The following is a 16091-nucleotide window of genomic DNA, read 5'->3' as shown; positions in this document are numbered from 1 at the left end:
TTTTAAAAAATTGCAAAAAAAATTGCAATAAAAAGTTTTAAGGATTTAAAGATATGAGGTCTAAGGTGTTAGAAAAAAAGGGATGCAAAGGGCTTTAACATAGAGGTACATACATATACATGTCTAAATATGTATGTATATGTGTGTGTGTGTGTGTGTATATATATATATATATATATATATATATAAATATATGTATATATATGTTTATATGTGTGTACATATGTATTTAAGTATTTATATGTGTGTATAAATGTATTTACATACATATATACACATATAAACACATAAATGCTTATGTATACATAAATAGACCTATATATCCTATATATAAGTGCATTGGAGCCCTTTGTAGTCAAGCAGCTGAAAACATGTAAAAACATATTTTTTCAATATTCATATTTAAGTGTTTAACAATATATTTACTGTAAATATTTCCCATTCCAATGTTCTTTACATAGCAAAATAAGTTCTAAGTAATTTTCAATGGAATATATAGTAATTGTAAAGGGACAGTCTAGTCTAAGTAGTTCTAAGTAGTTATGTATTTTTAAATACATATTGCTATATATATCTGTGTATATATATATATATATATATATATATATAGTCTATATCCAATAAGGGACTGCACTCGCTGGATTTGGTTTAAGAAACCCAGCGAGTGCAGTCCCTTATTGGATATAGACTGTGTACTTGATTGACTTTGCACCCTGGTGGATGACCACACAGCATTGGGAGTGCAGACACACACGGAGGATATATATATATATATATATATATATATATATATATATATATATATGTGTGTGTATAGATAAATATTTTACCAAAATAACAGATATATTTAGAAATATGTATTTAAGATAGTGCTCCACACGTAATCTAGCCCTAGTGTAGAGAAAAAATATTAGAGCTATTGTGTATCAAAATCTCTCAAGCGCAATCAATAGCACTTTTTTTGCACTCATATTACAAGCCCAATGTTTGTCTTTTTTAAAATCACTTGTGCAATAGTCTATGTTGCGCTAACATCTGGATGTTGTATAGCGTGGGTGCATTACATACATCACATAATAGACTTCTATGGGGGGTGTGCAGTAAAATTAATGTCGGGTATCGCTCAAGCGCTAACCTGATGTTGCGCTAATCTGAGGGAGTGCTAAGCCGATGGTGCATACGTATTTTAGTTCTTCATGTAGTTTTGTGCCATACTATAAATAATAATGGTTTACTTCAGGTCTCACAAAGGGCTACATTTTACACTGGTATTTTAGATCGCACTCGAGCACAACACTTAACTCACCAGTTGTAACACATGCACCATAAGCTAATATAACTACTTCTGCTATCCATTAAAGGTTATGGCTGTTTTAGAAGTTTTACCCATCCACTCTTAATAATACCAGACTCTGCATTATTCTTAGCACGTGAAAGCGCAAGATAATACAGCCTGTACTACTGATTGCGCTCCACTTGTAATCTAGCCCTTGTATGCACATTAACATAAAATACTTAAATACACAGAGCATGCTCCTCTCTCTCATACACACCATAAACAATTAACATAATACCTAAAGTACTCACTCTTGAACATAAAGTTACCATAACAATTACTGTGCTCTCTATTATACGCACAATCATACACACCATATAAGCCAATGTACTCCCCAATTTCACACAATTATAATGACTGTGTTCCCTACATACATATGTCCTCACTCTTCCACACTCAGTTACCATAACATCTAAAACAATCATCCTTTCCATACACAATACTGAATTCAGTTTTATTATAGACAGTCAATCCCATTCTCAATTTTATGATACATCTTTGTCCACTTTCAGGACATGAAAAAAACATTCAACCATTTTCTAGATGTGCAAATTTAAGCATTTTATCCCTGTATGCCTACAAACACACCCTTTTACAATTTCAGCAACTAAAAAAAATTCTAAAATGCTAAAAATGAAGACAAGGCATCTTTCTGTGCATTACCATACTAATAACAAAGAAATGAAGTTGTAGCACCATTCACAGCATGTTAAATATAATTATTTATGATTCACATTTCAATAACATCTATATTAAATATATAGTTATCAATTTCACTTAGATTCTGTGAATTTAAAGGGACATGAAACCTAAATTTTTTATGATTCAGATAGAGAACACAATTTCTTTCATGTAATTGGCAAGAGTCCATGAGCTACTGACGTATGGGATATACAATCCTACCAGGAGGGGCAAAGTTTCCCAAACCTCAAAATGCCTATAAATACACCCCTCACCACACCCACAATTCAGTTTTACAAACTTTGCCTCCTATGGAGGTGGTGAAGTAAGTTTGTGCTAAGATTTCTACGTTGATATGCGCTTCTCAGCATTTTGAAGCCCGATTCCTCTCAGAGTACAGTGAATGTCAGAGGGATGTGAAGGGAGTATCACCTATGAATGCAATGGTTTTCCTCACGGGAGATCTATTTCATAGGTTCTCTGTTATCGGTCGTAGAGATTCATCTCCTACCTCCCTTTTCAGATCGACAATATACTCTCATATTCCATTACCTCTACTGATAACTGTTTCAGTACTGGTTTGGCTATCTGCTATATGTGGATGGGTGTCTTTTGGTAAGTATGTTTTTATTACTTAACCCCTTAAGGACCAGCGACGTACCCTGTATGTCACTGGCCTTTTTTTGGGACTTGATTGTTTTATAGCTCAGTCTTGTCACCAGCGTTGAGACTGCTCTATTCTACAAAGCCTGCTGGAGGGAGTGCATTAATAGCATCTTCTTGCTAGACTATGTCCTGAAAAAAACCTTAACGACCAGTGACATACAGGGTACATTGTGGTCATTAAGGGGTTAAGACACCTCAGCTATGGTTTGGCACTTTATGCATTTATATAAAGTTCTAAATATATGTATTGTACTTATATTTGCCATGAGTCAGGTTTATGTATTTCCTTTTGCTGACTGTCAGTTTCATATTTGGGGAAAAACATATTTAGGAAATATTTTTCTTACCTGGGGTTTAGTCTTTTTTCAAATTAACTGCTTTTTTCTTTCAAAATATGCGGGCAAAAATTAGGCCCGCAAGTGTGCAAAATGGCAAAATTTATTGCGTCATTTTTGGCAGGGGAATTTTTTGGCGCGAAGGTACGTCCGATGATGCAAATTCGTCTTTTCCGGCGTCTTAGTTGACGCTGAGTTCCTTGCACAAGGTTGCGTCGTTAGTGACGCAAGTGTGTCATTTCCGGATGTTAGCGCCAAACAAATTTCAGTTACGTTGTGCGTCATAAATGGCGCCAAATAATTTCATTATTTAAAACCCCATTCCTATATGCCTCTTGCCTTTTTCTATGTCAGAAGGCTATGCTATGCTGTTTGCATTTTTTTTACCATTCCTGAAACTGCCATATAAAGGAAATTGATAATTTTGCTTTATATGTTGTTTTTTCTCTTACATTTTGCAAGATGTCTCAATCTGATCCTGTCTGAGAAGTATCTGTTGGAACCCTGCTGCATGATAACAGTTCTACCAAAGCTAAGTGCATTTGTTGTAAACTTGTGGAGATTATATCTCCGGCTGTGGTTTGTAAATGTTGTCATGATAAACTTTTACATGCAGAAAATGTGTCCATCAGTAATAGTACATTGCTTGTTGCTGTTCCTTCAACATCTAATGTACAAGATATACCTGTGAATTTAAAAGAATTTATTGACAATTCTATTCAGAAGACTTTGTCTGCCATCCCGCCTTCTAATAAATGTAAAAGGTCTTTTAAAACTTCTCATAAATGACCGACAACATACTGAATTATCCTCCTCTGATGAGGATCTATCTGATTCAGAAGATCCTTCCTCAGATATTGACATTGACAAATCTACTTATTTATTTAAAATGGAGTATATTCATTCTTTGTTAAAAGAAGTGTTGATTACATTGGATATTGAGAAGACTAGTCCTCTTGATATTAAAACTAGTAAACGTTTAAATTCTGTTTATAAACCTCCTATGGTTATTCCAGAGGTTTTCCCAGTTCCTGATGCTATATTTGATATGATTTCTAAGGAATGGAATAGGCCTGGTACTTCTTTTATTCCTTCTTTAAGGTTTAAAAAATTGCATCCTTTGCCAGCAATTACAATGGAGTTTTGGGAAAATATCCCCAAAGTTGATGGGGCTATCTCAACTCTTGCTAAACGTACTACTATGCCTATGGAAGATAGTACTTCTTTTTAAGATCCTTTATATAGGAAACTTGAATCTTATCTAAGGAAAGCCTATTTATATTCAGGTCATCTTCTCAGGCCTGCAATTTCTTTGGCTGATGTTGCAGCTGCATCATCTTTTTGGTTGGAAAATTTAGTGCAACAAGAATTGGATTCTGATTTGTCTAGCATAGTTCGCTTGCTGCAACATGCTAATCATTTTATTTGTGATGCCATTTTTTATATCAAGATTGATATTAAATCTATGTCTTTAGCTATTTCAGCTATGAGAGCGTTGTGGCTTAAATCTTGGAATGCTGACATGACTTCTAAGTCCAGATTGCTATCTCTTTCTTTCCAAGGTAATAAGTTATTTGGTTCTCAGTTGGATTCAATTATTTCAACTGTCACTGGGGGGAAGGGAGTTTTTTTGCCTCAGGATAAAAGACCTAAGGGTAAATCTAAACCTTCTAACCGTTTTTGTTCCTTTCGACAAAATAAGGAACAAAAACCTAATCCTTCCCCCAAGGAATCTGTTTCCAATTGGAAACCTTCTTCAAATTGGAATAAATCCAAGCCATTTAAGAAACCAAAGCCAGCCCCTAAGTCCGCATGAAGGTGCGGCCCTCATTCCAGCTCAATTGGTAGGGGGCAGATTAAGATTTTTCAAGGATGTTTGGATAAATTCTGTCCAAAATCAATGGATTCTGAGTATTGTCTCTCAGGGTTACCGAATAGGATTCAGAGTAAGACCTCTTGTGAGAAGATTTTTTCTCTCACGCAACCCAGCAAATCCAGTAAAGGCTCAGGCTTTCCTGAAGTGTGTTTCAGACCTGGAGTTTTCAGGGGTAATCATGCCAGTTCCGTTTCAGGAACAAGGTCTGGGGTTTTATTCAAATCTATTCATTGTCCCAAAGAAAGAAAATGTATTCAGGCCAGTTCTGGATCTGAAAATTTTGAATCGTTATGTAAGAGTACCAACTTTCAAAATGGTGACTATAAGGACTATTCTGCCTTTTGTTCAGCAAGGACATTATATGTCCACAATAGACTTGCATGATGCATACCTTCATATTCCGATTCATCCAGATCATTATCAGTTTCTGAGATTCCCTTTTCTAGACAAGCATTACCAATTTGTTGCTCTTCCTTTTGGCCTGGCGACAGCTCCAAGAATCTTTTCAAAGGTTCTTGGTGCCCTACTCTCTGTAACCAGAGAGCAGGGTATTGCGGCGTTTCCTTATTTGGACGATATCTTGGTACTAGCTCAGTCTTTACGTTCTGCAGAATCTCACACGAATCAACTAGTGTTTCTTCGAAAACATGGTTGGAGGGTCAATTTACCAAAGAGTTCATTGATTCCTCAGGCAAGGGTCACCTTTTTAGGCTTCCAGATAGATTCAGTGTCCATGACTCTGTCTCTAACAGACATGAGACATTAAAAATTGGCTGCAGCCTGTCGGAACCTTCAGTCTCAGTCATTCCCTTCAGTGGCTATGTGCATGGAAGTTTTAGGTCTCATGACTGCAGCATCAGATGTGATCCCCTTTGCTCATTTTCACATGAGACCTCTTCAGCTTTGTATGCTGAACCAATGGTGCAGGGATTATACAAGGATATCACAATTAATATCCTTAAATCCCAATGTTCGACTATCTCTGACTTGGTGGTTAGATCACCATCGTATAGTTCAAGGGGCTTCTTTTGTTCGGCCAACCTGGACTGTGATCACAACAAATGCGAGTCTTTCAGGTTGGGGAGCTGTTTGGGGATCTCTGACAGCACAAGGTGTTTGGAAATCTCAAGAGGCGAGATTACCAATCAATATTTTGAAACTCGTGCGATTTTCAGGGCTCTTCAGATTTGGCCTCTGTTGAAGAGAGAACCGTTCATTTGTTTTCAGACAAACAATATCACAACTGTGGCATATGTCAATCATCAGGGTGGGACTCGCAGTCCCCAAGCTATGAAAGAAGTATCTCGGATACTTGCTTGGGCGGAATCCAGCTCCTGTCTAATCTCTGCCGTGCATATCCCAAGTATAGACAATTGGGAGGCGGATTATCTCAGCTGTCAGACTTTACATCCGGGGGAGTGGTCCCTCCATCCAGATGTGTTTTCTCAAGTTGTTCAGATGTGGGGTCTTTCAGAAATAATCTGATGGCTTTTCATCTAAACAAGAAACTTCCCAGGTACCTGTCCAGGTCCAGGGATCCTCAGGCGGAAGCAGTGGATGCGTTGACACTTCCTTGGTATTATCAACCTGCTTATATTTTCCCGCCTCTAGTTCTTCTTCTAAGAGTGATCTCTAAAATCATCATGGAACAATCGTTTGTGTTGCTGGTGGCTCCAGCATGGCCTAACAGGTTTTGGTATGCGGATCTTGTTCAGATGTCCAGTTGCCAACCTTGGCCACTTCCATTAAGGCCAGACCTTCTGTCTCAAGGTCCGTTTTTCCATCAGGGTCTCAAATCATTAAATTTGAAGGTATGGAAATTGAACGCCTAGTGCTTAGTCATAGAGGTTTTTCTGATTCAGTGATTAATACTATGTTACAAGCTAGTAAATCTGTTTCTAGAAAGATTTATTATCAAGTTTGGAAAATTTATATTTCATGGTGTTCTCATAAATTCTCTTGGCATTCTTTCAAAATTCCTATAATTTTACAGTTCCTTCAGGATGGTTTAGATAAGGGTTGTCTGCAAGTTCCTTGAAGGGACAAATCTCTGCTCTTTCTGTTTTATTTCACAGAAAGATTGCTAAACTTCCTGATATTCACTGTTTTGTACAGGCTTTGGTTCGTATCAAGCCTGTCATTAAATCAATCTCTCCTCCTTGGAGTCTTAATTTGGTTTTGAAGGCTTTACAGGCTCCTCCTTTTGAGCCTATGAATTCTTTAGACATTAAACTACTTTCTTGGAAAGTGTTGTTCCTTTTGGCCATCTCTTCTGCTAGAAGAGTTTCTGAATTATCTGCTCTTTCTTGTGAATCTCCTTTTCTGATTTTTCATCGGGATAAGGCGGTTTTGCAGACTTCATTTAAATTTTTACCTAAGGTTGTGAATTCTAACAACATTACAGGAGAAATTGTTGTCCCTTCCTTGTGTCCTAATCCTAAGAATTCTTTGTAGAGATCCTTACATTCTTTGGATGTGGTGAGAGCTTTGAAATATTATATTGAAGCTACTAAAGATTTCAGGAAGACTTCTAGTCTATTTGTTATATTTTCTGGTTCTAGGAAAGGTCAGAAGGCTTCTGCTGTTTCCTTGGCTTCGTGGTTAAAGCTTTTGATTCATCAAGCTTATTAAAGGTCGGGTCAAGCCCCGCCTCAGAGAATTACAGCTCTTTCTACTAGATCAGTCCACTTCATGGGCTTTTAAGAATGAAGCTTCAGTTGATCAGATTTGCAAAGCAGCAACTTGGTCTTCATTGCATACATTTACTAAATTCTACCGTTTTGATGTATTTGCTTCTTCGGAAGCAGTTTTTGGTAGAAAAGTTCTTCAGGCAGCTGTTTCAGTTTGATTCTTCTGCTTATGTTTTAAGTTTTTTCTTTTCATTTATGAGAATAAACTTATATTTTGGGTTGTGGATTAATTTTTTTCAGCGAAAAATGGCTGTTTTTATTTTATCCCTCCCTCTCTAGTGACTCTTGCTTGGAGTTCCACATCTTGGGTATTGCTATCCCATACATCACTAGCTCATGGACTCTTGCCAATTACATGAAAGAAAACATAATTTATGTAAGAACTTACCTGTTAAATTAATTTCTTTCATATTGGCAAGAGTCCATGAGACCCACCCTTTTTATGGTGGTTATGTTTTTTTTGTATAAAGCACAATTATTTCCAAATTCCTTTGTTGATGCTTTTTACTCCTTTCTTTATCACCCCACTACTTGGCTATTCGTTAAACTGAATTGTGAGTGTGGTGAGGGGTGTATTTATAGGCATTTTGAGGTTTGGGAAACTTTGCCCCTCCTGCTAGGATTGTATATCCCATACGTCACTAGCTCATGGACTCTTGCCAATATGAAAGAAATGAATTTATCAGGTAAGTTCTTACATAAATTATGTTTTTAAACAACATTCCAATTTACTTTTATTATCTAATTTGCTTCATTTTTTTAAATATCCTTTGTTGAAGAAATAGCACTACAATGGAGTGAGCCAATCACATGAGGCATCTATGTGCAGCCAGCCAATCAGCAGCTACTGAGCCTATTTAGATATGGGAAAGTTGTTCAAAATTGCACTCTCATTCTGAATCATGAAAGAAAAAAATCTGGGTTTCATGTCCCTTTAAGTTTTGATTTTTGTATATATGTAAAGTAATGTTAAAAAAAAATCATTAAAAAATTCTGAAACAAGTGTGTTATAACTACATGACATATTTATGCATGACCTCTTGCTTTGCATTTGATGTGTCTCTACCAAAGACACAGGTTTAAGCACCAATATTTTATAGAAATATCAGAAACTAAGCTTTGTGTCAATACAGTCCCAAATATAATCGTTACATTGTTAAATTCCGTAAGAGAATTAATTTCTGCTTTGTTAAATCAACCTGAAAGTATTAGCCCTGTTTATATTTAGCCAAGCAAAAAGTACTTACTCCTTCAATACAACACTTATTCTAAATGATTGAAGAATATCTACAAAGGTGAAGAATGCTCAATGAGAACAATAAATAATAAAAAATGTCTTTACCTTCCAGTCAGTGTCTCCGGCAGACAGAAAGGTGTCAGCAGACTCCTGAAAACAAAACAAGAAAGTTATATACTTGCAATATAACCCCGCAAATCTGCAGAACATTTTGCCACACACTAATATTTGAAACAACCCTATATCATTTAACAATTATGTAAAATATATACAAGATTCGTATTATAAATTGTGTAGATTACCCCAACAATGATGTGTAGGGTATCATTTTCATGAATGGCAATTTATTCATAGAACACAACTCTTCTGCAATAAACTGTCACAGTATAATTTTATTTATGTCTTTTTAGTTCTGCAGAGCATTAATAAAGCTGCATTTCATAATAAATCTACATCACTCATTAGTAATAAATCAGAATCACCCTCCCCTTGCAATAAATCTAGCACACAACTGCATCCCCCACACACTGTGATACTTCTGTAAAAGATCAAACCCTTCTATCCAGTATGATCTGCAGAGGGTCACTTAACCACTTGCCTAAAAACATTTATGCTTACCTGATAATTTCATTTCCATCTGTGGGAGGAGAGTCCACTGCTTCATTCATTACTTGTGGGAATTAAGAACCTGGCCACCAGGAGGAGGCAAAGACACCCCAGCCAAAGGCTTAAATACCTCCCCCACTCCCCTCATCCCCCAGTCATTCTGCCAAGGGAACAAGGAACAGTAGGAGAAATATCAGGGTATAAATAATGCCGAAGAATAAAATTAAATTTAGGTCCACCCACCGGAGAAATGGGCGGGAGCAGTGGACTCTCCACCCACAGATGGAAATGAAATTATCAGGTAAGCATAATTTATGTTTTCCATCTTAATGGGAGGAGAGTCCACTGCTTCAGTCATTACTTGTAGGAACAAAATACCCAAGCGCTAGAAGACACTGAATTAAAAAAAACGGAGGCAGGCCCTAAACCGAGGGCACCACAGCCTGCAGAACCTTTCTCCCAAAATCTGCTTCCGCCGAAGCAAAAACATAAAATTTGTAAAATTTTGCAAACGTAAGTAAAGAGGACCAAGTCACCCCCTTACAAATCTGCTCCATAGAAGCCTCGTTCTTAAAGGCCCAAGAAGAGGTCACAGCCCTAGTTGAGTGAGCCGTAATCCTCTGAGGAGGCTTATGTCCTGCTGTCTCACATAATGAGACTCACATAATACACATGTCTCACATAATGCTCCTCAACCAAAAAGACAGTGAAGAGGAAGAGGCTCTCTGCACTTCCCCTAATACACAACAAATAAAGATGAAGACTGTCTGAATTCCTTTGTGACCTGAAGATAAAACTTCAAGGCCCGAACCACATCCAAATTATGAAGCAACCTTTCCTTTGACGAAGAAGGGTTAGGACATGTTACGATTCGACACAACTTTGGGAAGAACAGCCTTATCAGCATGAAAAAAACAAGTAAGGAGGCTCACATTGCAAGGCCGCTAACTCAGAAACTCTGCGAGCCGATGCAATAGCCAGTAGGAATAGGATTTCCAAGAAAGAAGTTTAATGTCAAGCGCATGCATAGGATCAAACGGAGCCCTCTGCAAAATCTTAAGAACCAAGTTTAAGCTCCAAGGAGGAGCAGAATTTCTAAAGACAGGTCTGATCCTAGGCAGAGCCTGAACAAAGGACTGAATATCAGGAAGCTCCGCTAGCTTCTTGTGTAACAGTACAGATAAAGCCAAAATCTGTCCCTTTAAGGAACCGGCAGCTAGACCCTTATCCAGACTGTCCTGGAGAAAGGCCAGAGTCCTGGATACCCTAACCTTGTGCCAGGGATATCCACGTTCTTCACACCAAGACAAGTAGGTCCTCCACACCTTATGACAGATGCGCCGAGTGACCGGCTTCCTGGCCTGAATGAGAGTCAATCACTCTCTCTGAAAATCCTCTCTTGGCTAAGACTAGGCGTTCAATCTGAACACAGTCAGCCTCAGAGAATCGAGATTTTAGTGTAGAAATGGACTCTGAACCAGCAGATCTCTGCGACAGGGTAACCTCCATGGAGGAGACGATGACATCCCCACCAGATCCGCAAACCACGTACTCCACGACCACGATGGAGCATTCAGAATAGCCGAAGCTAGCTCCTGCTTGATGCGGGCCACTACACGAGGTAGAAGTGGCAACGGTGGAAAAATGTAAAGTAGGTTGAACTCCCAGGGCACCGCTAAGGCATCTATCAGCTCTGCCTGGGGATCCCTGGACCGCAACCCCTATCTGGGTAGCTTGAGGTTGAGTCTGGACGCCATGAGGTCTATCTCCGGCCTCCCCCATCTGTTGCAGATCTCCGCGAACACCTTGGGATGGAGAGACCATTCCCCTGGATGAAACGATTGCTGAGAAAATCCGCTTCCCAGTTGTCCACACCCGGAATGGGATGGCTGAGAGCGAACAATTGTGGATCTCTGGCCATTCCAGAATCCGAGATACTTCCCTCATGGCTAGTTAGCTTCTAGTTCCCCCCCTGATGGTTTATGTAAGCCACCAAGGTAATGTTGTCCGACTGGAACCTGATGAAACGGGACGACCCAAAGGGGGTCCAAGCCCTCAGAGCGTTGAATATCGTGTTCCAGAATAATTTATTGGCAGACTCGACTCCTCTCGAGTCCACCTGCCCTGTGCCTTTCTGGCACCCCAAACAGCTCCCCAATCTGATAGACTTGCGTCCGTGGTCACAAACTCCCAGGATGGTCTCAGGAAGGATGTCCCCTGGGACAGTTGTACTGGACGGATCCACCAAGAGAGGGATTCCCTCGTTCGGATGTCCAGAGATATCTGTTGGGATAGATCTCAATGATCCCCGTTCCATTGTCTCAGCATGCACAACTGAAGAGGCCTGAGATGGAACCTGGCATATGGAATGACAATCACCTCCATACACCTGGCCACAGTCTGAAGGGCAAGACAGTTGGACGCAATCTTGCAACGTCTTTGATCTGTCAAGAATATCTTCATGGAAAAGGAATCTATTATCGTACCCAGGAATTCCACCCTGCTGCTGGGAACCAGGGAACTCTTTCCTTCATTTATCTTCCATCTGTGGGATCAAAGGAGAAGGAGAAGAGCCCTTGAGTGTTCCTCCACGAGACTGCAGGACGGAGCCTGGACCAGGATATCGTCCAGATAAGGAGCCACTGCAATACCTGTGGCTCTCGCCACCACGAGCAATGCTCCCAAAACCTTCATAAAGACTCTTGGGGCAGTCGCCAGACCAAACGGTAGGGCAACAAACTGGAAGTGTTGGTCCAGAAATGCGAATCTTAGGAACCTGAAGTGATCCCTATGAAATGGTACGTGAAGGTAAGCATCCTTCAAATCTATTGTCGTCATGAATTGTCCCTCTTGAACTAGTGGCAGAATCAACCTGATCGTCTCCATTTTGAACAATGAAACTGACAGAAACTTGTTTAGACACTTTAGGTCCAGAATTGGACAAAACGTGCCCTCCTTCTTTGGCACCACAAAAAGGTTTGAATAATACCCCAGACCTCTTTCTGCTAGAAGGATTGGGGCAATTACACCGAGAGAGGAGAGATCCCTCATGTATCCTAGGAAGGCGTCCCTCTTCACTGGACTTGATGATAGGTTTGACAGGAGAAATCTGCCTCTGGGCGGATGAGTCTTGAATCCTATTGTGTAACCCTGGGCTATGACCTCCAGAACCCAAGGGTCCTGCACGTCTCTTATCCAGGCCTCCGCAAAAAGAGATAGTCTGCCCCCTACACGATCCAGAGACGGATCGGGGGCCGCCCCTTCATGCCGATTTTGTCTCTGCGGGCTTCTTGCTCTGCTTGGTCTTGTTCCAAGAGTGAGCAGGTTTCCAAGATCCCTTGGACTGCTCTGTTTTCGCAGCAGGCTGCTGGCGTTGAGACTAGTCCCAACGAAAGGGACGAAAAGTAGACCCATTAGGCTTATTCTTCTTATCCTGCGGCAGGAAAGCAACCTTGCCACCCATGACCGTGGATATGATAGAGTCCAGGCCTGGACCAAAAAGAACATTCCCTTTAAACGGGAGGGAAAGTAATCTAGACTTGGAAGTCATGTCAGCAGACCACGACTTTAACCACAGAGCCCTACGGGCTAGAACAGAAAAACCTGATGTCTTGGCATTCAGACAAATAATCTGCATATTTGCAACATAGATAAACGAATGAGCTACCCTTAAGGCCTTAATTCGTTCCTGTATCTCCTCGAGGGACCATAGCAGACAGAGCGTCACACCAATAGGTAACAGCTCCAGCCACCGCAGTGACTGCCGCTGCTGGTTGAAAAACGAACCCTGTGAGTTGGAACATCTTTCTCAACATGGACTCTAATTTTTTATCCATGGGCTCCTTGAACGAAGAGCTATCTTCGAGCGGGATAGGGAGATAGCACCATCCATCTTAGGAATGGCCCCTATAGCTCAAGCTGTGAATCCGGAACGAGGAGTAGCTTTTTAAAAGTAGAGTGGGAAAAGGACGAACCAAGTTTATCCCATTCATTCTTAATAATATTAGCCATTTAAATTGGGACCAGAAAAGTCTGAGGCACCACCCTGTCCTCGTAAACCCTATCTAGCTTAGGGATCGAAGGTTCCTCCGGCAATTTCAGTTCAGAAACCTCCAACGTAGCAAGCACCTCTTTCAGCAGAAAGTGCAAATGCTCCATCTTAAATATAAAATCTGTCTCCTCCGCAGATGGAGGTCTAGAAGTCGCCGATTCCGACCCAGAAAAACCTCCTCTGAAGAGTCGGAGTTCATCAGCAGATAATCTGTCAGAGACATCCAGAAGAGTAGATGACCCCTGGGACGGATAGCTATGTTTCACCTTTCGCTTGCGCTTAGCAGGTCGTGGTAAGGCATCGAAGGCCGCAGAAACCGCCGTTTGTAACTGATCAGCGAAATATGGTGGCCAAAGGACCCCTCCCGCGGGAGGATTAGTAGTGCCCTGGGTAACTGCATGTGCAATTGGAGATGAGTTAAGGGAACGCACCTCGCGGAGGTGCGTCAGAGGTGGACGGCTCAGTGGAACTAAATATCTTATTCTTTTTAGATATTGTAATTTTGTCAAAGTATGTGGAACAAAGTTGAGCAGGCGGATCAACTGCAACCTCCTCACAACAGACAGAGTTATTAGGTTTAATTAAAGAGGGAGTACCCTCTAACATATCAGAGTCCTCCATAGCTTGCGCCTTTATTGCGGACTAGATCGAAATTAAATGGCACCTACCATATAATATCCCAACGGCCGAGGCACTCACCACCTCCTATGACCCGGACCATAGAGAAATCACTTTGTATCCAACAATCACCGGTCAAGAAAGAGGAAGTTAAAGAGGCCACACCCAGTCACATGGAGTGCCATGCAGGAACGCCCCTGCACTAGAGAGAAAACGCGCCAAAAAAAGGCCTGCAATGATCTCTCGCTAAGAAAACTGACTGTTAACACCTAACAGAGCCTCATCTCACACATGTTGCAACATTAAACACAATAAATGATATTATGCACAAATCCCCCCTGTTCAAGAACCCCCTTTCCGAGGGTATTACCCTTGATTCTATACAGATAAAAGGAGACACACTGTGACCCTGTCTTCTTACGTTATCATATGTCTATAAATGAAACAATCGTACCAGAATCTATGCAGTGGAACAGAAACACGGCCTTTCAAGTGTGACAGGGTAGTAACATTGCTCCTGACATGGACTTGAGAGCAGAAAAGCAGGCAGCGAAACTCGTCAACGCTGATTGCTTATGGAGCTGTTAATCTGAGCCGGGATGGTTTCACAGAAAGACTCTCCCTGCATCTCCGGACATTCATCCATGCTCTCACGGAGAGGCTGACAGGACTACTTAAAACTCCAGTCCCATTTCGAAGAGTACTACCCTCCATAAGAGACTACTCCGAATCTTCCGACACTTCTCTGCCAACCTCCTGTGACGAAAGGCAAAGAATGACTGGGGGATAAGGGGAGTGGGGGAGTCGCTAAGACCTCCCGAAGTAACAGGCGGAGGTGTTCCAGCTTAAATTTAAAGGACATGATGTCCGAATCTGTCTGAGGTAACACACTTCCCGATTCTGAAAGTTCTCCCTCAGACAAAATTTCCCTGACCCCCAACTCAGATACCTGTGAGGGTACATCGGAAATAGCCAACAAGGCATCAGAGGACTCAGTATTCACATTGATTCCTGTCCTACTGCGTTTACCCTGTAACACTGGTAGCTTAGATAATACCTCTGTAAGGGTAGTTGACATAACTGCAGCCGTATCCTGCAGAGTAAAAGAATTAGACGCTGTTGAGGAACTCTGCGTCACTTGGGTGGGCGTTAAAGGTTGTGACACTTGGGGAGAATTAGGCGGCATATCCTCATTCTCTTAAGGCTGAGAATCATCCTTAGGCACACTTTATTTACATAAAATATGTTTTTTACATTGTAAGGCTCTTTCAGTACAAGAGGTACACAAAGTATGAGGGGATTCCACAATGGCCTCCAAACACATAGAACAAGGAGTTTCCTCAAGTTCAGACATGTTAAACAGACTAGCAGTAGCCACAATGGATGTTTTTAACCTTATTTGTGGTGTCAAAGAATTTTTAGAAAAAAATGTACTGCGCCTTTAAATAATAAAAGTGCAACAATTTTTCTGTCTGAACAAAAAAACGAATTTTAGCACTCAAACCTTATACTAAACATTTCAATTTTGCCAAAAATTATTGCACTAGTCGAGCAAAAACTAAATCACCCTATAAAAACATAATTTATGCTTACCTGATAAATTTATTTCTCTTGTAGTGTATCCAGTCCACGGATCATCCATTACTTATGGGATATTCTCCTTCCCAACAGGAAGTTGCAAGAGGATCACCCACAGCAGAGCTGCTATATAGCTCCTCCCCTAACTGTCATATCCAGTCATTCGCCCGAAAACAAACAGAGAAAGGAGAAACCATAGGGTGCAGTGGTGACTGTAGTTTAATTAAAATTTAGACCTGCCTTAAAAGGACAGGGCAGGCCGTGGACTGGATACACTACAAGAGAAATAAATTTATCAGGTAAGCATAAATTATGTTTTCTCTTGTTAAGTGTATCCAGTCCACGGATCATCCATTACTTATGGGATACCAATACCAAAGCTAAAGTACACGGATGATGGGAGGGACAAGGCAGGAT

The 16091-nt window shown here is 40.5% G+C and overlaps 1 protein-coding gene across 5 annotated transcripts in view; it reads right to left on the bottom strand.

Moving 5' to 3' along the window:
* NDRG4 (NDRG family member 4) overlaps positions 1 to 16091 on the bottom strand; it is a 312038-nt gene that overhangs the window by 230835 nt on the left and 65112 nt on the right. For all 5 annotated transcript variants that reach the window (XM_053702558.1, XM_053702544.1, XM_053702536.1 and 2 more), the window contains one exon: positions 8927 to 8971. In XM_053702558.1, coding sequence (XP_053558533.1) covers positions 8927 to 8971 — 45 coding nt within the window. The remainder of the gene's footprint in view (positions 1 to 8926; positions 8972 to 16091) is intronic.

The sequence above is a fragment of the Bombina bombina genome, chromosome 1, assembly GCF_027579735.1.
Source record: "Bombina bombina isolate aBomBom1 chromosome 1, aBomBom1.pri, whole genome shotgun sequence".
NCBI lineage: Eukaryota > Metazoa > Chordata > Amphibia > Anura > Bombinatoridae > Bombina > Bombina bombina.
Note: the sequence above shows the minus strand (reverse complement) of the source record. Positions and strands in the feature narration are given on the sequence as shown.